Below are 23940 nucleotides of genomic sequence, written 5' to 3'. Positions count from 1 at the left end.
CAGACAGTTCAGTACCGGTATTCAAGAAAACCGAGGGATGTCCAAATCTCATTACCAGCTTTCTTTTCACATACAGTGCCTTGAAAAAGTATTCATACCCCCTGAAATGTTCCAAATTTTGTTATGTTACAACCAAAAACGTAAATGTATTTTATTGGGATTTTATGCAATAGACCAACACAAAGTGGCACATAATGGTGAAGTGGAAGGAAAAGGATAAATGATACAAATAAATATGTGAAAAGTGTGTGTGTGTGTGTGTGGGGGGGCATTTGTATGGCGCCCCCTTTACTCTGATACCCCCAACTAAAATCTAGTGGAACCAATTGCCTTCAGAAGTCACCTAATTAGTAAATAGAGCCCCCCTGTGTGTCATTTAATCTCAGTATAAATATAGCTGTTGATGTGAAGCCCTCAGAGGTTTGTTAGAGTGTGTGTGTGCATGTGTATGTATATGTGTGTGTGTGTGTGTATATGTGTGTGTATATATATATATATATATATATATATATATATATATATATAAAATCATTACATCAGGTTCCCCAGAGAGCCCCCCCTTACATCAGGGTCCCCAGAGAGCCCCCGCCTTACATCAGGATTCCCAGAGAGCTCCCCCTTACATCAGGTTCCCCAGAGAGCCCCCCCTTACATCAGAGTCCCCAGAGAGTCCCCACTTTCATCAGGTTCCTCAGAGAGCCCCCCCCTTACATTTGGGTCCCCCCGAGAGTCCCCCTTACGTCAGGGTCCCCAGAGAGCCCCCCCTTACGTCAGGGTCCCCAGAGAGCCCCCCCTTACGTCATTGTCCCCAGAGAGCCCCCCCTTATGTCAGGGTCCCCAGAGAGCCCCCCTTACGTCAGGGTCCCCAGAGAGCCCCCCTTACGTCAGGGTCCCCAGAGGGCCCCCCTTACGTCAGGGTCCCCAGAGAGCCCCCCCTTACATCTGGGTCCCCAGAGAGCCCCCCCTTACATCCGGGTCCCCAGAGAGCTCCCCCTTACATCTGGGTCCCCAGAGAGCCCCCCCTTACATCAGGGTCCCCAGAGATCCCCCTTACATTACAGTCACCAGAGAGAGGGCGGGCAGTAAGACGTGATGTCATTTCTCTGCTGCCCGTGGCTGCACAGTGAGAGCGGAACAGCGGTGATACAGGGTGGGCGGTGAAAGATGATGTCTTCTCTCGCTCAGCCGGCTCTCCCGTGCTGCTTGCCTGGTCTCCGGCTCTCCCGTGCCGCTTGCCTGGTCTCCGGCTCTCCTGTGCCGCTTGCCTGGTCTCCGGCTCTCCCGTGCTGCCCGCCGCACTGCTGCAGAATTGCCACAGCTCGGTAGCGGGCCGTGGCCCTGTTGTTGTGGACCCCTGGGACTCGGGGCTATGGGCCCCAAATTCAGGGGCTATAGCCCCAAAAGCCACCCCCTAGCAACGCCACTGGCTGCAACACTGTGCCGAGTGCACTCCTGCACCCGCCACAAGTGAAGACGAGCCCTTCAATTCCCTGTCAGGTGGAGCAATCTCCGCCCGACAGGCGTCTCCTAGTCCGTCCCGGCGTGACGTCACTGAGAGGCCGGCCAGGAGGTGGCAGTGGAGAGGAGCGTAGAGTGCTGCCGGAGCTGCGAGTGTGATCTAGAGGAGGAGGAGGAACCAAGCAATAGTAAGCCATCTGCAGGTGAATGCATTAACTCCTTTTTTGTGGGGGGGAGCTAAGGGGCGGTTAATAAATTGCCAATGGTATTTTTGTAATATGCATGAAGGGGTTAATGTGTATTGTCACTGGTGCATAACAATGATATCCGCCCCCAAAGTAAGGACGTACATCGGCGTGCGGCGGTCCAGAAGTGGTTAAGAATTGATTTATTTGCAGGTGTAACAATGCATTCAATATGTATTGTTGTTTTGATTTATATATTTACCTTGAAGGTTTGGCACTTAGGCCTAATGTAGGAATGTCTAATTTCAAAAAGGGGTCATTTGGGGGGTATTTGTACTTTCCTGGCTTGTTAGTGTCTCAAGAAATAAGATCAGTACATCAGGTGAGATCAATTTTCAGTGAATGGCACCACAGCTTGTAGAATATAACTTTCACGGACCAAATAATATGCACTTATTTGGGTTGTTTTTACCAAAGAAATGTAGCAGTATAAATTTTGGCCAAAATTTATGAAGAAAAATTTCTAATCTGCAAAATGTTCTAACCAAAACCAAGAAAAATGCATTTTTTTTTACCCAAAATTGTCGTTCTTTTTTCATTTATAGCGCAAAAGATTAAAAACCCAGAGGTGATCAAATACCACCAAAAGAAGGCTCTATTTGTGTAAAAAAAAAAAGACAAAAATTTCATGTGGGTAGCATGTTGCCTGACTGAGTAATTGTCATTCAAAATGTGAGAGCGCTGAAAGCTGAAAATTGATCTGGTTAGGAAGGGGGTTTAAGTGCCCGGTGGTCAAGTGGTTAAATGCCAGCAATTCTTTTCACATTGAGTCATGGTTGTTAGGGACTTGGCAGCTGCTGGCTCCTTAACAACCTTGTCAATGTTTATACTGAAATAATAAAACAGTATGGTATTTATGAAATTATGCAAATCTTTGTTTTGGGAGGCTTTGCATTTTTCCACAAGTACTAACAAGTGATTCAAGTTCGTTTATCCAGGCTATTTTGAAGACAAGTGACCCAAATGATATGCTAAAAATATATATTTTATTAACTAAAATACAGTGTAAAATAATATCAGGTATATTTCGTGATAATACAAAAAAAAATGGACGTACTTTTAAATATCAAAGAATTATGATGATACCAATGATATTCACATTTCTACACAAGCTCTTATTACACAATACCATATTTCAATACTTGAATGATAACTTGTTAAATTTAGACTTGGTAACACTTATGCCCCGTACACACGATCGGACTTTCCGACAACAAAATCCATGGGATTTTTTCCGATGGATGTTGGCTCAAACTTGTCTTGCATACACACGGTCACACAAAGTTGTCGGAAATTCCGAACGTCAAGAACGTGGTGACGTACAACACGTACGACGAGCCGAGAAAATTTAAGTTCAATAGCCAGTGCGGCTCTTCTGCTTGATTCCGAGCATGCGTGGAACTTTGTGCGTCAGCATTGTGTACACACGATCGGAATTTCCAATAACGGATTTTGATGTCGGAAAATTTGAGATCCAGATCTCAAGTTTTGTGTCTCGGAAATTATGATGGAAAATGTCTGATGGAGCCTACAGAATACAGATTTAGAATCCTCTAATCTCCTATCTTCCTAGCATGCTATGTGTAACCACTTTTATCCCACCCAAAAAGTGGGTGTGTGTGTCACTGCTACGTAATGGATGGTGTAAAATGACGGGGTGTTCCCATGTTACCATAACAACCACGTATGTGCGGCCATCTTGAATTCTTAATATTTTCACCACCAGGGGCAGTGTTGTATAAGATATTACTTTAAATGTTATTTTCTTTTATGTCAATTTATGAAAACCCTTGACTTAGACTTAGCAGAAAACCATTCATTGTCTAAAGTTGACAATCATGTGCCAATTCCCTCCAGACACTGTGGAGCCCTTTTGAAATATATGGGTTGAGAAAATCTCCCCGCACAATTAGCTTGTATTGTTAACCACTAGCTGCCTGCCCACTGTCATATGACGGTGGGACGAGGCAGCTCCCGTTCTGGGCGGACGTCATATGACGTGACCGCCTTCCCGAGCCACTAGGGGGCGCGCGCCGCGTCACTGGGGACCCGATGCGCGTGCCCGGCAGCCGCGATGCACCAGCAATTGCCCAGTAATCGAGCAGGACCGTGGATCTGTGTGTGTAAACACACAGATCCACGTCCTGTCAGAGGAGAGGAGACCGATGGTGTGTCCCTTGTACATAGGGACACCGATCGGTCACCTCCCCCAGTCAGTCCCCTCCCCCCACAGTTAGAATCACCTCCCTAGGACACACATTAACCCCTCGATCGCCCCCTAGTGTTAACCCCCAGTAATCAATGCATTTTTATAGCACGGATCGCTGTATAAATGTGAATGGTCCCAAAAATGTGTCAAAAGTGTCCGATATGTCCACCTCAATATCGCAGTCACAATAAAAATCGCAGATCGCCGCCATTACTAGAAATAAATAAATAAATAAATAAAAATGCTATAAATCTATCTCCTATTTTGTAGATGCTATAACTTTTGCGCAAACCAATCAATATACACTTATTACAAATTTTTTTTTACCAAAAATATGTAGAAGAATACATATCGGCCTAAACTGAGGAAAACATTTGTTTAAAAAAAAAAATTGGATATTTATTATAGCAAAAAGTAAAAAATAATGTGTTTTTTTCAAACTTGTCCCTCTTTATTTGTTTATAGCGCAATAAATAAAAACTGCAGAGGTGATCAAATACCACCAAAAGAAAGCTCTATTTGTGGGGAAAAAATGATAACAATTTCATTAGGGTGCAGTGTAGCATGAACGTGCAATTGTCATTCAAAGTGCGACAGCGCTGAAAGCTAAAAAATAGCTTGGGCAGAAAGGGGGTGAAAGTGCCCTGTATTGAGGTGGTTAAATTCCTAGAAACTCAGATCATTGGAATTTAACCCAGTGTATTATTTCACAAATACAGCTTATATTATACTTTCAAACTTTTCATAGGATCTCATATTTGTAACCCTTATCTTAATAATATATATATGCAGAGGCGGCTCTTTAAGTAGCCAAAATAGGCGGCCGCCTTCGGCCTCGCTCTAACAGGGGCCTCGCAGCCGCCTAATTTGCCTGTGAACGAGGGCAAGGTCTCAGCATGGCGGTGTGAACTCCTGGCCAGCGGTTCCCCTACAGCTTGCCACATATTGCTGGTACCTTGGATGCCCAGGAAACCGGACCGCTGATCTGCCCACACTGGTTGCAGCATGTGGGGCTGTAATTTATGGGCACAGTGAGGCTGCAATTGATGGGCACAGGTGTACAGACTCAGAAACTCAGCACAGGGATGGTGGGAATCCCTCATAATGGGCACAGTGAGGCTGCATTTGACGGGCACAGTGAGGCTGCATTTGACAGGCACAGTGAGGCTGCATTTGACGGGCACAGTGAGGCTGCATTTGATGGGCACAGTGATGCTCTAATTGATGGGCACAATAATGATACTGCATTTGACGGGCACAGTGAGGCTGCAATTCATTTTTTTTTTTCAGAATTGATCAATTTGTTTGCGCCCCACCAAAAATTTTAAGGACTAGCCACCACTGTATTCGAGCCTCTGGCTCTAATCACGTTCTTCAACCCCCCCCCCCCCCCTATTGGAATCCATGCGTCCGGTACCCTGCGTGTAGATAAGGGGGCCAGATGCATGGATGGGGGGGGCAGCGCCTGTGCGTCCCTAATGGACGGGCCGCCACTAGTTGTCACCTTGCTGGGTCCCAGATGCTGTATTGGCTGCATATGTCTGACAGGTGAGGAGGGTGCCCTGGAAGTGGTGCTGATCACCTGTGTGCTAGATCCATGCATCTTTCTGCAGCCATTTTTATCACTTGAATTATTTTTTCCCATTATGGGCGTGAGTGAGGCCTCATGTCTTAGTTTTGCCAAAGGCCTCACAAAGCCTAGAGCCGCCTCAGTTATGCATTATTGGGTTTTATGAATATCCAGACAATACATTATGAAAATATTATGAAAGATTCACTTATTAATAAAATACATAAACTAATATATGTGACATTATTAGCTTAATTATGTATATAAGTACTTCAATATAATAATACCACATTACTTTGGTTCATATGTTACTTGTACTTGAGTAATAATATGATACGTTTCATTTGGTTATATTTGAATAAACCCCCTTCTCTCCTTCATGCAAAGAAATTTTAGTTCTGGGAGCTCATGTGAAATATGAGTCTTACCATTTTCTTATCTTTAGGTGTCCAAGGCTCTAGATTTATGACCTGGGGTAAAAATACAAACAAGACTACACAGTCTCCTTGTGAGACAATCTTGAGTAATCATGAACTCTGATTCAACTTACACTTATACAATATACAGGCCTTTTTAAATTCTTTTAACCCCAATAATCCTGACAACCTGTTAAAATCATACTCATTCTCTAACTATTGCATGCGTGGACCACTACTTAATTACCATATGCATTTTTAAAATGTATTAATTTCCTTTTGTGAATTGACTTTAACGCTGTTTTATGTGGTATTTACCGAGCGTTCTCATCGATTTGCAGTAAATACTGCAAAAGGGTACAGTGAATTGACAGTTACAGGATCGCATGCAGTATTTTAGGAAAATGTGTCCAGACACCTAAATACCGCACGCAATCTGCTTTAGTGAATGGAGCCCATTATGTCTTAACAGAACAGATTTTAACCTTCAGTATTACCTTAATTATTCTCATTTGACACGTCTGTGTGAAGAGTCCCACGACTTCTGAGTAGTCCAAGTTGCTGCTGGTCAATGGTACCACCTTCAGCTGAGTTTTGCCCATATTATCCCAATACGGGGGGGTTACGAGGGACTCGGCTGTAATATGAAGGGTTACATTTTGGGTTCATTGTAGAACACAATTATCACACATCAGCGTACATTGATATCAATCTTAGAGTGCCGACCAATAGGACACCATCATTGTCACACACTGCAGAATGGATTGCAGGTAACACCTCCCTCTGTCATCCTACTGACCTACTCCTCCACCATGGATGTGCAGCGTTTAGTTTGCCTGCTGTGTATTAGGCTACCGGCAGAGCAAGGAGAGAGCAGTAGGCAGGTGGGACAGTCTGCATGTCCCGCTGTCAGAGCAGACCTGCAAGGATATAGAGGAGGGAAGAGCAGTGGGCAGATCCAGGTGTGCTGGGAGTGGTCGGGGCCCACTGTCATGCAGGCTCCAATCACAAATGGTGGGGCGCACCCAGCTGTGCAATCTGTGCTATCCCTCCTGGCACCAGACACTCTACACTGGCAACATCTGAAGGAACCGCTGCAGGATAGGTGAGATTTGGGAAGACTGGTGCTTTTCAAGGTGTGTGTGATCAGAGTGATGCTGCTACCCTCCTGTTCCGCTGCTCTTCTCCTATCCTTCTGCCCCCCTCCTGTCCTGCTGCCCCCCTCCTGTCCCGCTGCCCCCCTCCTGTCCCGCTGCCCCCCTCCTGTCCCACTGCCCCCCTCCTGTGATGCTGCCCACCTCCTGTCCTGCTGCCCCCCTCCTGGGATGCTGCCCACCTCCTGTCCCGCTGCCCCCCTCCTGTCCCGCTGCCCCCTCCTGTCCCGCTGCCCCCCTCCTGTGATGCTGCCCACCTCCTGTCCCGCTGCCCCCCTCCTGGGATGCTGCCCACCTCCTGCCCACCTCCTGTCCCGCTGCCCCCCTCCTGGGATGCTGCCCACCTCCTGTCCCGCTGCCACCCTCCTGTGATGCTGCCCACCTCCTGTCCCGCTGCTCCCCTCCTGTGATGCTGCCCACCTCCTGTCCCGCTTCCCCCCTCCTGGGATGCTGCCCACCTCCTGTGACTCTGCTCTACCCCTGTTCCACTGCCCACCTTCTGTGATGCTGCCTTCCTCCTGTCCCGCTGCCCACCTCCTGTGATGCTGCCCCTCTCCTGTCCCACTGCCCCCCCTTCTGTGACACTGCCCACCTCCTGTGATGCTGCCCACCTCCTGTTCCACTGCCTTCCTCTTGTCCCACTTCCCTCACCTGTGCCATTGCCCCCCTCCTGTCATGCTAGCCTCCTTCTGAGTTCACAGGAGCCGGAACTACAGATGACGCATCAGGTATCATAGCGCGCTGATAGTATTGACTGTCAGCACGCATTGAGAACAACACTGGAAGCAACATTGTGCGCTATACATCCACCACAATGTTGATTTGCGTCCAAACTCCTGGGGACCACCAAAATTTGTTCATGGACCATCAGTGGTCCATGGACTAGTGGTTGACGACCGCTGTATTGGGAGACTGCCATGTAAAGTCTATGGGCATGTTTAATCTGGAGGTCTGCATCATACTGTATCTTGGCCATCCAGATTCTCAGCATGAAAACCTTTCTACAGCATTATATAGGGAGCCCTTACTTGTGTGACCACTAAGAGCTCCCAAGGCTGGCAATTCATTTATATTTCTATTCGTTAGAGCTAATAATGAACAATATTTATCTCATCACTTAAGAATATCTGAATACGAAAGAATGGAAATTACCATTTTTTGGATTCCTTTGAAGCTTAATTGTGTTTCCATTGGCATTGATTGCTTTTCCTCGCTCTGTAATTGCCTTGCATTTTACACCGGCGATATGAATATCCACAGCACTGCTGTTAGTATAAGCCTTTTCCAGCTCCAAGTTGGTATTTTTGTCGAAGGGAATAAAGTTGGTGCCTTTGTAATATCCCCACTCCACCACGTTACCGCACAGCTCCGCCTCTCGTTCTCGTGTCTTTTTATCTCGCACACCTTTTATCATCTCCTGGATTTTATTACTGACGTCCATAACATCCTTGGCGTGGCCTGTCACCCCAATGGTGGACTGTGGTGAGTCAAACATAATACAAACTCCATGTTCCCTTTGAAGCTGAGCCAGAATGCCATGGTCCTTATCATCTAAGTCCTGTATCCAAGTATCTGTGATAGTATTGTCATGCTGATCCTTTGTTATGAGATCTTGGAGCCAGTCTGAGGCCACTTTCACAGATTCACGGCTTTCTGCACAAAGGTGGATAATGGCCGGCTCAATGTTTTCTCTCAGCTCAAAAACGTTGGGTTCTTCTTCTTCCTCTTCTTTACCATCGTTGTTTTGATCAGATTGGCTTGTACCAAAAATGGCCGCTATAACAGAGAGTAAAGAATATCGGGGTAAGACATAAAGCAATAACAGTGTACCCAGGTGCTGGCCCTTTTAAGAAAGCGAAAGTTAAGATGAACTTCACCAGATTGTTATTGTGTGACAAAAAGTCCTCTTCTAATTGGTCAACTTGGGACACTGAAGAGAAGATGCTGTTGAGAAGGGAATTATGGGAGGTGTAGTTTTATTATGCATAGGTGAAACCGCTTCCCCTGCTGGGGGGGAAACTACAGTTCCCAAGTGTCTGGCAACCTGGCAGGTAAAGGAGGGGGATTTTTGTGAACCGCTCTGGGAGGTTTGGGGCACTTGGCACCAAACCAGAATAGGAAGCAGATGTCCAGCCAGGGCAGAGTGGTGAACCCTCTGTGCACTTGCTCACTAGCATAGCTTTTCCATAGAGTTCCAGCAGTACAAAGCAGGTTCACCGGTCTCCATTCTGCATCTCCAAAAGTACAGAGTGGGTTCGCTAGTCTACATTCTGCATCTCTTGTGGCAGAGAGTGGGTTCACCAAAGCTCAAGACATCAATCCATGAGGGACTCCTCCATCCCAAGTACCTACGGCTGAGGTGCAGAGTTGGTGAGAGGGTTGTCAACCCATTGCATGCATTGTACAGCAGAAACTGAAACTTTAGGTCAATACAGTCTTACCCTCCTGCTTTCTGGGAATCACCGTGCCTAGTCAGCACTGCTACATTTCCACCCTCCCTAAACTTATTGTATCACTACTACTGGTTTGAGACTGGTCTGAGTCTGGTGGGAGTGAACCGCTTCAGATGCCTCCTCTATAGTTGACCTCCTGACTGAAAGCAGGCGGAAATCACCAAGTTCCACCAACTGCACCACCACTGTAAGGGCCCCAACAAAGCCAGCAGAAACAGTTATTGTAGGACTATCCCATCCTTCTTCATAACAATTTGCAGAGACTTTACCATCCTACCCTTCCTACTGAGGATTGCTTTATTTTATACTATCCTTTGCCAAGCTGCTCTTGCTGCATTCTTTGTGACTATTACAGTTTAACCACTTCCCGCCCAAGGAAGTAAAAGCCATCATAGCAGCTGTTTAGTCCCTTGATTGCTTTTAAAGGTTTTTTCCCCTCCCGCCTCCCCCTGGTGCTTCTCTCTGCTCGCCCATGTGTTTTATATATAGTGTCCATCTCACTTGGTGTTGCTTATCTTATTGAATAGGGGTGTTGCAGTTTAGGAGGGCTTATCCATTCAGTGGCTCCTTCGGGAGTACGCTACAACAGAATTTGTGTACAATGTAGAAGGACAGTTATACATAAAGGAAGACTTCCTGTCTGATAGATCTTTGTTAATGGCAAAGGAAGTCAGTGAAACTTTCTGTCTCCTAGTTATAAGTCTGATCAAATCAATTACAATGCTAATTCCAGAACTTGTGTGCTATCAGGAGATCTTCATATACAGAGATGACATGAGCAGCTCACACCGGGGAACAACTTGCAGCCTTATCCAAAGAACATCCCTGAATGATCGGCACAGTAACGTAGAAAAAATTCTGGCACTTACATGTGATCCAAGAAAAAAAAAGCTGTTGTTTGGCTGCAGGTGGTGGCTCCTTCTTCTTCATACTGTCATGGAAATCTTTTAACATTTGTGGCTGGAATATTACCAACGTCACATGTTGGACAGTCACGGCTGATTTAGATTTCACAAAATCAACCACAGCGTCTAGAATTGCATCAGCCACTGCCGAAGAGGACACAGCACCGACACCTGAAAAAAGAGAGGGCGAGAGAAGGAGAAGAGAGTGACTAAGAGTTTACATTATGACAGACTTCCTCATCCTCCTCACCATTGTTCAATAAGCAGTTCAATGTGGCTTATCCTATCAGCTAAAAACGACAAAAACAATACTGCATTTTACAGGCGTCACTAGAACCATCAGAACCCCGGTGCAAGAAACCATGAAGGGCTCCCCTGACCCCCTCCCCCTCCAATGCCCCAGAAGAAGTCCATTTGTGACGAAACCGGTCGGGCGGAGATACACAGACCTGTGATTGCGCTTTTCCGTATCTGTTGCCGATTGCTGCTGTTTACAATTTTGCCTGTACTTTTTTGGAAACGTAAGTGCAATATTTAGCTCAATAATTTCCCTGTAAGAGGTTTTACACTATCAGAGCCCCTTTTTTCTTTATTTGGTTTATCGCTGGAGTATTGGTATGACCAGAGACCAGATTAGGAAGAGCTGTGTTTAGGATGCACACCATCTGCTTTGTCTTCCCTGGATATTCATCAGTGGTGCATTTACCTAGGCTCATGTGACCTTCCATAATTAGAGGGTCTCTGCTTTGGGGTAAGAGTACTTCTTAACCTCTGTGTCGGTGGCTTTCACAAGGTGGAGGATTCCCTTTTCAACCTACATTCACAAGCACTCCTATGAGTTTCTTTAGTTTCTTCCACTTTCATCTGGCTTTTTAATCTCAGCCATTGTGCTTTTGGACTTTAAGATTTCTTAATTGCACATTTTGTTATAATTATTTGTTTTTTCTTGCCTTTTGATAATAATAAACTTTGCTGTTTAAATCTTGCAATTTGGACCTTTACTGGAGGGCAAAAAAGCAGGACCTTCAGGTCTGGTATGGATTTTAAGGGGAACCACATGCCAAAATGTAAAAAAAACAGTGTGGGGGTCCCCATCAAAAAAACAATACCAGACTCTTATCAGAGCATGCAGCCTAGCAAGCCAGGAAATGGGTGGACGCCCCCCCCACCTGAACCATACCAGGTCACATGCCCTCAACATGAGGAGGGGGGGCGCGTTGGGCTAGCATCTTGTCTCCATGTTGATGGGGACAAGGGCCTCTTTCCCACAACCCTGGACTAGTGGTTGTGGGGGTGACTTATAGGAATGTGGAAGCCTCCTTTAACAAGGGGGCCCCCAGATGCCACCCCCCCATGTGAATGAGTAGGGTACCCCTACTCTTTCACCAAGAAAGTGTAAAAAGTAAATAAAAACACATGTTTTTGACAATTCCTTTATTTAAAAAAAACAAAATATTTCCTCTAACGTCGATGACGATGTCCACTGCCGACCCCAAAAAAAAGAAAAAAGCTCTAAACCTGATGAAGGCTCCCGCTGTCTGACAGTGCCTAAATAACAAAGGGGCAGGGCCACCCAATGTCGGCATTGGGGGGACCTGCCCCTTAGTTATTTAGGAACTGTCAGACGGCGGGAGCCATCATTTTTTATTTCTATTTTTTCAGGTCGGCGGTGAGTGTCGTGATTGACTATGTATCTACACCGAGGGACATTATATTTAGATTTTTTACTTTTTAATAAATGAATTGTCAAAAACGTGTTTTTATTTACTTTTTTACACTTTTTTGGTGAATGAGTAGGGGTACTATGTACCTTATACTCATTCACATGGGGGCGGGATCTGGGGGACCCTTTGTTAAAGGGGGCTTCCAGGTTCCCATAAGCCCCCTGTCCACAGACCCCCACAACCACCAGCCGGGGTTGTGGGGAAGAGGCCCTTGTCCCCATCAACATGGGGAGAAGGTGTTTGAGCTGCAGGGCTTGATATGGATTTTGGGGGGGACCTAAAATTTTGCTGTGGGTTTTTTTTCTGCGTTTTTCATTGCCGGCATTCTTTTGCTTACATTTCAGCTGTCAGTGGTGTAGCCCGCTGACAGCTGATGTGTCATTGATTGTTAAGAACGCGGCTTCCCAGGCCACTCCTTAACAACCAGCTATCCTTCATACAGAATTCGAATCGCTCCCAAATGTATGATTTGTTAGAAAACTAATATATGGAACGAAATGAAATGAATTTCAACTAAATTCCTTTACTATTTCATTCAGAGATTCAGATACATTCGAATCTCTGAGTAACCAAAAATTCTATTACTCTATAACTTTCGCACAAACTAAGTAATATACACTTATTGGGATTTTTTTTTACCAAAGACATGTAGCAAAATACATATTGGCCTAAATTTATGAAAAAATTCGATTTTATTGGATATATTATATAGCAGAAAGTAGAAAATATCTTTTTTTTTTCAAAAATGTTCTGTCTTTTTTTTCATTTATATAATAAGGCCGTATACCAACATGATAGAGACCACAAACACATCTCCAAGACCACCACTGCCTTGCTAAAGAAGCTGAGGGTAAAGGTGATGGACTGGCCAAGCATGTCTCCAGACCTAAACCCTATTGAGCATCTGTGGGACATCCTCAAATGGAAGGTGGAGGAGCGCAAGGTCTCTAACATCCACCAGCTCTCTGATGTCATCATGGAGGAGGGGAAGAGGACTCCAGTGACAACCTGTGAAGCTCTGGTGACCTCCATGCCCAAGAGGGTTAAGGCAGTGCTGGAAAATAATGGTGGCCACACAAAATATCGACACTTTGGGCCCAATTTGGAGATTTTCACTTAGGGGTGTACTGACTTTTGTTGCCAGTGGTTTAGACATTAATGGCTGTGTGTTGAGTTATTTTGAGGGGACAGCAAATTTACACTGTTATACAAGCTGTACACTCATTACTTTACATTGTAGACAAGTGTCATTTCTTCAGTGTTGTCACATGAAAAGATAGAAGAAAAGATTTACGCAAATGTGACTGAGGGGTGTACTTACTTTTGTGAGATACTGTATATATTGCTTATGCGTGGGGTTGGCACTGTAGTTGGGCTTTAAGACTGAACATTAAGATTATTTGGTGGCGTTTATTATCTGGACACATTATGCACTAATATGTCTAGACTGAAAAAATTTAAAACAATTCTCCTTTCCAAATTGTCTGAATAATGCCCAGGAAAATGATAGCTGGAGATGAAACATTTGAATACAATTGGATGGTTATGGGGGATGGCAGACAGTTTGTATTTCAGACACAGAAAAATCAGGATCTCCGAGAGTCTCTCACCTGTCCCCATGGCCGGGAAGGCCACCGAGGTCGCTCGTTGTCTCTCACACATGTGCAGGGCTACTGTTATGCATTGCCTTATTAAATGTGGTTGACTTTGGCCATAAATATGTATTATATTCGTACAATGGAGGTTTCCTCCTTGTGTGACCACGTACCCATTGTTGGGTTTGGTTCCTGGAAAAAAAAAAAGATAAATATTTAGACAATGATGTAGAAGCTCATCTTTGGACATGGGGATCTACTGGTGAAAATCACATAAATACAGAAAGAAACCTGAAAACCCGAAAAGCCTGTCAGATAGGTGCAACATGGTGTGGTGGGCAGTAAGTACTAGACATGTGCAACTCATTTAGTTCCAAATTCGTTTTTCGTCGTAATTCGGCATATTTGTTAATTCGGAAACATCCAAATTATTGAAAAACCTTTTGACAAATTTTTCCGAAAATTAATTTTTGAAAAGAACGAAAATCCGAAATTCGAAAGAACAAAAATAAGAACAAAAATCCGAAAATTCGAAAGAATGGAAATCTGAAAATAAGAATGAAAATTTGAAAATCGAAAGAACAAAAAAAATTTGAATAATTTCTATTATAACTAAATTATTACGTTTGTTTACATTCCGACAACAAAATCCATGGATTTTTTCCGACGGATGTTGGCTCAAACTTGTCTTGCATACACACGGTCACACAAAGTTGTCGGAAAATCCGATCGTTCTGAACGCGGTGACGTAAAACACGTACGTCGGGACTATAAACGGGGCAGTGGCCAATAGCTTTCATCTCTTTATTTATTCTGAGCATGTGTGGCACTTTGTCCGTCGGATTTGTGTACACACGATCGGAATTTCCGACAACGGATTTTGTTGTCGGAAAATTTTATCTCCTGCTCTCCAACTTTGTGTGTCGGAAAATCCGATGGAAAATGTCCGATGGAGCCCATACACGGTCGGAATTTCCGACAACACGCTCCGATCGGACATTTTCCATCGGAAAATCCGACCGTGTGTACAGGGCATTAGAATGAAAATCCGAAAATTTGAAAATCCGAAAGAATAAACATTCGGATAATTTCTATTATAACTAAATTATTACGTTTGTTAACCATTAATCATAGTTTTTTTATTATTATTAGTTATTAATAATAAGAAAAACTATAATAATAGTTAAAAACTATTACAATTTTAGGTATTGGATTTTCCTTTCAAATTTTTTCTGCCTGTTAGTGAACGTAACGAATACAAATATATCAGAATTTACGAATTTTCTAAATAACGTATACCGCATCTATACGCATGGAACGTACCAAATTCTATTTTTTTTCTGAATTTATTTAAAATAATACATTTTGATCATAACAAAGATCTGAAAAATGGAAAAAAAAAAAAAAACAACGAATAAAACAAAAATGAAAAAAAAAAAAAATTTCGGCAGTTTACGTTTCTAGAGAGTCCCAATTTGCCAAAAATTATGTATTGTACAAACAGGCCTGGTTGTCAAGGCTCACCTGACCAGGAACACTAATGCCCCCGTACACACGATCGGATTTTCCGACAACAAATGTTTGATGGGAACTTGTTGGAAATTCCAACCGTGTAGGCTCCATCGGACATTTTCCATCGGGATTTCCGTCACACAAAATTTGAGATCTGGTTCTCAAATTTTCCGACAACATTGTCGTAAATTCCGATCGTGTGTGCACAATTCCGACGCACAAAGTGCCACGCATGCTCGGAATCAAGCAGAAGGAGCCGCACTGGCTATTGAACTTAATTTTTCTCGGCTCGTTGTACGTGTTGTACGTCACCGCGTTCTTGACGTTTGGAATTTCCGACCAACTTTGTGTGCCCGCGTGTATGCAAGACAAGTTTGAGCCAACATCCGTCGAAAAAAACCATGGATTTTGTTTTTGGAAAATCCTATCGTGTGTATGCGGCATTACAGCAGTGCAGTGCAGAGATAGCGGTAGGTAGACTGCGTCTGCCAGGAGGAGCAGAGTGCGGAACGGCTGGTATAACCCAAAGTGGAAGCCTCCTCAGAAGGTAGAACCTAGTCCTTGCTCTCCACCAAAACCTATCCCTATCGCTAGCACTGTCCCTGACAGACGGGGGTAATCTGTAAGATTGTGCAATGCATTTCGTAACGAATCGAAATTCGGCTGAATTTTTTGCATCTTTCGGACGCATCCGAATAAAAAAATAACGAACTAATACGAAAGAAATTATAGCGGATATAACGAATGAATTCGACATGATTCGGTAATTCGTTAAAGATTTAATGAAACAAAAGGTCAACTCAAAGTAAATCTTACAGTCCAATCAGCTGATTAATTTTGTGCTGGAGGTTGGATTTCTGGCAAAGTGCATTCTTGAGAAGTGAGTGAGAAGGGGGTTGTATTGTATTTGAGCCGAGGAGAAGATTATAACTACCCGCTGTGTGTAATGGATTTGCACAGAGCAGCCCGGATCCTCCTCTTCTCGGGTCCCTCTTCTGTGCTCCTGCCCCCTCCCTCCTGTTGAGTGCCCCCCACAGCAAGCAGCCACGTCCTTAACAACCGATAAATCATTCAGCTGTCAGTGGGGTTCCCCTTTGACAAACTGGACAATTTTCCTGACAATTGGTGCTGTCAAAAAAAAAACCCAAAAAAAACATTATTTCATTTTGTATCTTTCTGTTTATTCATCTACAGATCAAAGGGATGAACTTCAATCTGCAAAAGAAGTCAGTTTAACCACTTTCCGCCCACCAAATAGCAAAATGGCGGTTGGAAAGTGGTTCTGTTACCCTGACTGGGCGTCATATGACGTCCAGCAGGATAAGTTGTGATCGCGCGCGCCCGCGGCGACGGTGGTGTGGTGTATCAGACTGACACACCGCATCTCCGATCGAGGTAAAGAGCCTCTGACATAGGCTCTTTACCACATGTGTCCAATCACAGCTGATCACAGTGTAAACAGGAGATGTCGTGTATCAGCATTTCCCCCACTCGCACTGGCAGACACGAGAAGAGGAGAGCCGATCGGCTGCTCTCCTGACGGGGGGGGGGGGTCTGCTCTGATAAACAGCACATTGATTATCAGTACAGAGCCATTGAGGATGCCCACCCAGGACAACCAGAATGGCCACCAGGGATGCCCATTCATGACCACCAGGTAAGCCCACTAGAGCCTACCAGGGATGCCAATCAGTGCCACATTAGGGATGGCACTCTGTGCCCATCAGTGATGCCTGCCAGTGCCTCCTGATCAATGCTGGCTATCAGTGACACCCATCAGTGCCGCCTATAAGTGCCCTCCAGTGCCACCTATCAGTGCCACCTATGAGTGCCAATCAGTGCCACCTATGAGTGCCAATCAGTGCCGCCTATGAGTGCCAATCAGTGCTGCCTATGAGTGCCCATCAGTGTCGCCTATGAGTGCCCATAAGTGCCGCATACCAATGCTGTATATCAGTGCCACCTATTAGCGCCCATCAGTGCTGCTTATCAGTGCCTCATCATCAATGCCACCTCATCAGTGCCAATCAGTACTGCCTCATCAGTGGCCGTCAGTGCAGCCTTATCAGTGCCCATCAGTGCAGCCTCATCAGTGCCCGTCATTGAAGAAGAAAATGTAGTTAGAAGGTTTTGTAACAGAAACAAAGAAAACCTTTTTTTTTTTTTCAAAATTTTTCGCTCTTTTTTTATTTGGAGCGCAAAAAATAAAAACCCCCAGAGGCGATCAAACACCACCAAAAGAAAGCTTTAATTTTGGGGAAAAAATTATAAAAATGTTGTTTGGGTACAGTGTTGTATGACCGCGCAATTTTCATTCAAAGTGTGACAGCGCTGAAAGCTGAAAATTGGTCTGGGCAGGAAGGTGTATAAGTGGATTTCACCCAGGTGGAATCTTTCTATAGGGAGGTAGCAGTTATTAATATCCTAAGCGCGGATTTCTCTGACATTCTTAGGAAGGTGTATAAGTGCCCGGTATTGAAGTGGTTAAAGGGGTTGTAAAGGTTCGTGTTTTTTTCACCTTAATGCATCCTTTGCATTGAGGTGAAAAAACACCTGGCTGTCACGGCCCCCCCCCCCCCCCCTGTTTTACTTACCTGAGCATATTCACCTGCTCTGCGCGTCCCCTGGCGTCCTCTTCTGCACAGAGTCTCGGCGTTGATTGGATAGATTGATAGCAGCGCAGCCATTGGCTCCTGCTGCTGTCAATCAAATCCAATTTCACTCCCTCCTCTCCTCTTCCCTTCTCCATCGGGGTCCCCCAAGGTTTTGTTCTTGGACCTCTTTTATTTTCAATCTACCCCTCTTCCCTGGGTCAGCTGATGTCAGCCTCTCACGGCTTTCAATATCATTTCTACGGTGACGACACCCAAATCTATCTCTCCACCCCTCAACTCGCTCCGTTAGTCTCCTCCTCCTCCCAAATATATCTCTCCACCCCTCAACTCGCTCCATCAGTGTCCTCCTCCTCCCAGATCTATCTCTCCACCCCTCCACTCACTCCATCAGTCTCCTCCTCCTCCCAAATCTATCTCTCCACCCCTCAACTCACCCCATCAGTCTCCTCCTCCTCCCAAATCTATCTCTCCACCCCTCAACTCGCCCCATCAGTCTCCTCCTCCTCCCAAATCTATCTCTCCACCCCTCAACTCGCTCCATCAGTCTCCTCCTCCTCCCAAATCTATCTCTCCACCCCTCAACTCGCTCCATCAGTCTCCTCCTCCTCCCAAATCTATCTCTCCACCCCTCAACTCGCTCCATCAGTCTCCTTCTCCTCCCTAATCTATCTCTCCACCCCTCAACTCGCTCCATCAGTGTCCTCCTCCTCCCAAATCTATCTCTCCACCCCTCAACTCACTCCATCAGTCTCCTCCTCCTCCTCCCAAATCTATCTCTCCACCCCTCAACTCACTCCATCAGTCTCCTCCTCCTCCTCCCAAATCTATCTCTCCACCCCTCAACTCACCCCATCAGTCTCCTCCTCCTCCCAAATCTATCTCTCCACCCCTCAACTCACTCCATCAGTCTCCTCCTCCTCCCAAATCTATCTCTCCACCCCTCAACTCACTCCATCAGTCTCCTCCTCCTCCTCCCAAATCTATCTCTCCACCCCTCAACTCACCCCATCAGTCTCCTCCTCCTCCCAAATCTATCTCTCCACCCCTCAACTCGCTCCATCAGTCTCCTCCACCTCCCAAATCTATCTCTCCACCCCTCAACTCGCTCCATCAGTCTCCTCCTCCTCCCAAATCTCTCTCTCCACCCCTCAACTCGCTCCATCAGTCTCCTTCTCCTCCCAAATCTATCTCTCCACCCCTCAACTCGCTCCATCAGTCTCCTTCTCCTCCCAAATCTATCTCTCCACCCCTCAACTCGCTCCATCAGTCTCCTCCTCCTCCCAAATCTATCTCTCCACCCCTCAACTCACTCCATCAGTCTCCTCCTCCTCCCAAATCTATCTCTCCACCCCTCAACTCACTCCATCAGTCTCATCACGCATCACTAACTTACTAACCGACATATCTGTATGGATGTCACACCACTTCCTCAAACTCAACTTGGCCAAAACCGAGCTCATAATATTTCCTCCCCCACGTGCCTCTTCCCCTGACTTGTCTGTCAAGAGCAATAGCACAACCATCCACCCGTCCCCACATGTCAGGGTACTAGGTGTTAGCCTGGATTCTGAACTCTCCTTTCGGCCCCACATCCAATCACTTTCCAAAGCTTGCCGCCTCAACCTCTGCAACATCTCTAAACTACGTCCCTTTCTAACCAATGAAACCACAAAGCTCCTGATTCACTCCCTGGTTATCTCTCGCCTCAACTACTGCAACTCCCTCCTCATTGGCTTACCTTTAAATAGACTCCTCCCCCCTTCAGTCCATCATGAATGCTGCTGCCAGACTCATCCACCTTACAAACCGCTCAGTGTCTGCTACCCCTCTCTGCCAATCCCTCCATTGGTCTCCACTCAGTGTCTGCTACCCCTCTCTGCCAATCCCTCCACTGGTCTCCATTCAGTGTCTGCTACCCCTCTCTGCCAATCCCTCCATTGGTCTCCATTCAGTGTCCTCTATCCCTCTCTGCCAATCCCTCCATTGGTCTCCACTTAGTGTCTGCTACCCCTCTCTGCCAATCCCTCCATTGGTCTCCACTTAGTGTCTGCTACCCCTCTCTGCCAATCCCTCCATTGGTCTCCACTTAGTGTCTGCTACCCCTCTCTGCCAATCCCTCCATTGGTCTCCACTTAGTGTCTGCTACCCCTCTCTGCCAATCCCTCCATTGGTCTCCATTCAGTGTCTGCTACCCTTCTCTGCCAATCCCTCCATTGGTCTCCACTTAGTGTCTGCTACCGCTCTCTGCCAATCCGTCCAGTGGTCTCCATTCAGTGTCTGCTACCCCTCTCTGCCAATCCGTCCAGTGGTCTCCATTCAGTGTCTGCTACCCCTCTCTGCCAATCCGTCCATTGGTCTCCATTCAGTGTCTGCTACCCCTCTCTGCCAATCCCTCCATTGGTCTCCATTCAGTGTCTGCTACCCCTCTCTGCCAATCCATCCATTGGTCTCCATACACTGTCTGCTACCCCTCTCTGCCAATCCCTCCATTGGCTGCCCAACAAATTAAATTCAAAATACTAACAATAAGTTACAAAGCCATCCACAACTCTGCCCCCAGCTAGCCTAGTCTCAAAATACCAACCTAATCGCCCTCTTCGTTCCTCCCAAGACCTCCTGCTCTCTAGCTCCCTCCTCACCTCCTCCCATATCCGCCTCCAGGACTTCTTCCAAGCCTCGCCCATCCTCTGGAATTCCCTACCCCAATCTGTCAGACTGTCTCCAAATTTATCCACTTTTAGGCGATCCCTGAAAACTTTCCTCTTCAGAGAAGCCTATCCTTCCTCCATCTAATAACTGCACTATTTTCTCCATTAGCTGATCCCCCACAGCTATTACCCTTTTGTATAACTTGACCCTCCCTCCTAGATTGTAAGCTCTAACGAGCAGGGCCCTCTGATTCCTCCTGTATTGAATTGTATTGTACTTGTACTGTCCTCCCTAATGTTGTAAAGCGATGCTTAAACTGTCGGCGCTATATAAATCCTGTATAATAATAATAACAATGACGCGGCCGCTGGGGGGGGTGGGGCCGAGTCATACACTTGGCGGCTATGGACGCAGACTGTGTGACACGGGAGGGTGCCCGCAAGGTAACCCCCTCGGGTGAGCGCTTCCCAGAGGCGGTTAGCTATTGCGGGGAGGAGCCGTGAGAGCCGCCGGGGGGACCCCAGAAGAGGGGAATCGGGGCCACTCTGTGCAAAACAAACTGCACAGTGGAGGTAAGTATGACATGTTTGTTATTTAAAAAAAATGATCCTTTACAATCACTTTAAGCGGCCTGTCAAGTAAAAAAAGTTTTTTTTTTTTTTAATTAAATGTTCCTATTAACCTTTAACTCTAATCAGCCCTAATTAACTGCTTATTCACCTTTTCCATGTAATTATTATTTTCCCGTTGATTTAAAAAATTTTTTGTTCACTTCTATTTTATAAACGAAACTATTAATAATTCAAACTTTTTTTGTTTTTGTTGGCTCATATATTTACACGTTTCACATTGAAAAAAGCGCAAAGTTAAAGTGGAGTTCCACCCCAAAAAAATAAAAATGAGTAATGTGCTTAAAAAAAAAAAAAAAATAAAAAAAAAATTTGGAATTTTTTTTTTTTTTACTCACCTCTAAATGCCTGTTGCTAGGGGGTCCCTCGTAGTCTGCCTCCTTCAGTGCCTGGGCTGGTGACGTCACTTCCTCTCGGCGCAGGAAGGGAGATCGCCTCTCCACCCTCCCTCTTGTCAATCATCTGGGACACGTGACCGGTCAGGGATGATTGCGGAGCCAGTGACAGCGTGCGGCGCAGCTCGTGCATGCCTGGCTGTGAAGCCACAGCCAGGCGCCCACAGTTAAAATTCCGTCGCTGCCGAGCGGAGGGGGGGCGAGCGGCCCTTCGATCCCCTGCATCGCTGGACCCAGGGACAGGTAAGTGTCCGATTAAAAGTCAGCAGCTGCGGTATTTGTAGCTGCTGACTTTTAATTTTTTTTTTTTTCAAAAGGGAACCCCGCTTTAAAAAAATATCTAAATTTATTTCATTTGTAAATAACTTTTCAATGCTTTGTACCATTGTTGACAGCTGTAAACAAAACAGTTGCCAGTAGGTATCGGTAATTAGTATCGGCGAGTACTGAAAAAAAAAAAAAGGAACGGTACTCGTACTTGTTACAAAGAAATGGAATCGGTGCATCCCTAGTATGAATAATTTACCAAAACTTTCACGTTTTGTTTCATATATTAGAGGTCACATGATCTCCTTCTGGTTCTTTGTCCACATGTAATAAATATATAAAGTTTCTTACCGAGCCTGGCACATTCACGTTCTATATTAGGACCGGCTCCTTCCAGGATGGCTTTGGAAACTCCTGTAACAACACAACATGTCAGATTCACATTACCAAAACGGGATTCAGCATTTGTCTGGTGAGTAGAACCAGAAACTTTCCTCCACAAGGTCAAAGGAAACAAAGGAAACAAAGCCATGAAATGGTGTGTGAGAAATATTTTATCTCTATAAAGTCAACAAGACTTTATATATAGGATCACAGTACATATGCTTTTAGAAATGTACTAAAATTGTTTTCTTTTTAATCTACATTTATTAGTGAAGGTCTGTGAGCTTTTTATGCTCAATTTATTTCCTTCAAACATTATCCATCAAGTTTGCTCTATGAATAAAGCACAGTGCCTTGAAAAAAGTATTCATACCCCTTGAGATTTCCCACATTGTGTCAGGTTACAACCAAAAACGTAAATGTGTTTTATTGGGATTTTATGTGATAGACCAACACAAAGTGGGTTATTTACTAAAGGAAAATCCACTTTGCACTACAAGTGCACTTGGAAATAAAGTCGCTGTAGATCCGAGGGGGGCATGCAAGGAAAATATAAAAAAGCATTTTAGCTTGCACATGATTGGATGTTAAAATCAGAAGAGCTTCCCCTCATTTCAGATCTACCCCTTAGATTTAGAGCGACTGCACTTCCAAGTGCGCTTGCAGTGCAAAGTAGATTTGCCTTTTCGTAAATAACCCCCAAAGTGTCACATAATTATGAAGTGGAAGGAAAATGATAAATGATACAAATAAATAAGTGAAAAGTGTGGGGGAGGGGCATTTGTATGGCACCCCCCGGAGTCAATACTTTGTAGAACCCCCTTTCTCTACAAGTCTTTTTGGGGATGTCTCTACCAGCTTTGCACATCTAGAGAGGACATTTCTGCCCATTCTTCTTTGTAAAATATCTCAAGTTCTGTCAGATTGGATGGAGAGCGTCTGTGAACAGCAATTTTCAAGTCTTGCCACAGATTCTCGATGTGATTTGGGTCTGGACTGTGACTGGGCCATTCTAATGCCCCGTACACACGGTCGGATTTTCCGACGGAAAATGTGTGATAGGACCTTGTTGTCGGAAATTCACACACAAAGTTTGAGAGCATGCTATCAAATTTTCCGACAACAAAAACCGATCCTTTAAATTCCGACATTGTAGACAAATCCGACAAACAAAGTGCCACGCATGCTCAGAATAAATTAAGAGACGAAAGCTATTGGCTACTGCCCTGTTTATAGTCCCGATGTACGTGTTTTACGTCACCGCGTTCAGAACGATCAGATTTTCCGACAACTTTATGTGACCGTGTGTATGCAAGACAAGTTTGAGCCAACATCCGTCCGTGTGTACGGGGCATTACACATGAATATGCTTTGATCTAAACCATTCCATTGTAGCTCTGGCTGGATGTTTCGGGTCGTTGTCCTGCTGGAAGGTGAACCTCCGCCCCAGTCTCAAGTCTTTTGCAGACTCTAACAGGTTTTCTTCTGAGATTGTCCTGTATTTGTCTCCATCCATCTTCCCATCAACTCTGACCAGCTTCCCTGTCCCTGCTGAAGAAAACCATCCCCACCACATGATGCTGCCACCACCATGTTTCACGGTGGGGATGGTGTGTTCAGGGTGATGTGCAGTGTTAGTTTTCAGCCACACATAGAGTTTTACTTTTAGGCCAAAAAGTTGAATTTTGGTCTCATCTGACCAGAGCACCTTCTTCCACATGTTTGCTGTGTCCTCCACATGGCTTCTCACAAACTACAAA

General features: G+C 45.2%; 1 protein-coding gene across 1 annotated transcript in view; it reads right to left on the bottom strand.

Annotated features, from left to right (window-relative positions):
- Window positions 1-23940, bottom strand: part of LOC141147293 (protein mono-ADP-ribosyltransferase PARP14-like) — a 98565-nt gene that overhangs the window by 5279 nt on the left and 69346 nt on the right. Inside the window, exons 11-15 of the mRNA XM_073634502.1 lie at window positions 22148-22210; window positions 13745-13921; window positions 10375-10581; window positions 8205-8828; window positions 6396-6535 (exon numbers count right to left, since the gene is read on the bottom strand). Of these exons, the coding sequence (XP_073490603.1) occupies window positions 6396-6535; window positions 8205-8828; window positions 10375-10581; window positions 13745-13921; window positions 22148-22210 (1211 nt within the window). The remainder of the gene's footprint in view (window positions 1-6395; window positions 6536-8204; window positions 8829-10374; window positions 10582-13744; window positions 13922-22147; window positions 22211-23940) is intronic.

Source organism: Aquarana catesbeiana, linkage group LG06, assembly GCF_042186555.1.
Source record: "Aquarana catesbeiana isolate 2022-GZ linkage group LG06, ASM4218655v1, whole genome shotgun sequence".
Classification (NCBI taxonomy): domain Eukaryota; kingdom Metazoa; phylum Chordata; class Amphibia; order Anura; family Ranidae; genus Aquarana; species Aquarana catesbeiana.
Note: the sequence above shows the minus strand (reverse complement) of the source record. Positions and strands in the feature narration are given on the sequence as shown.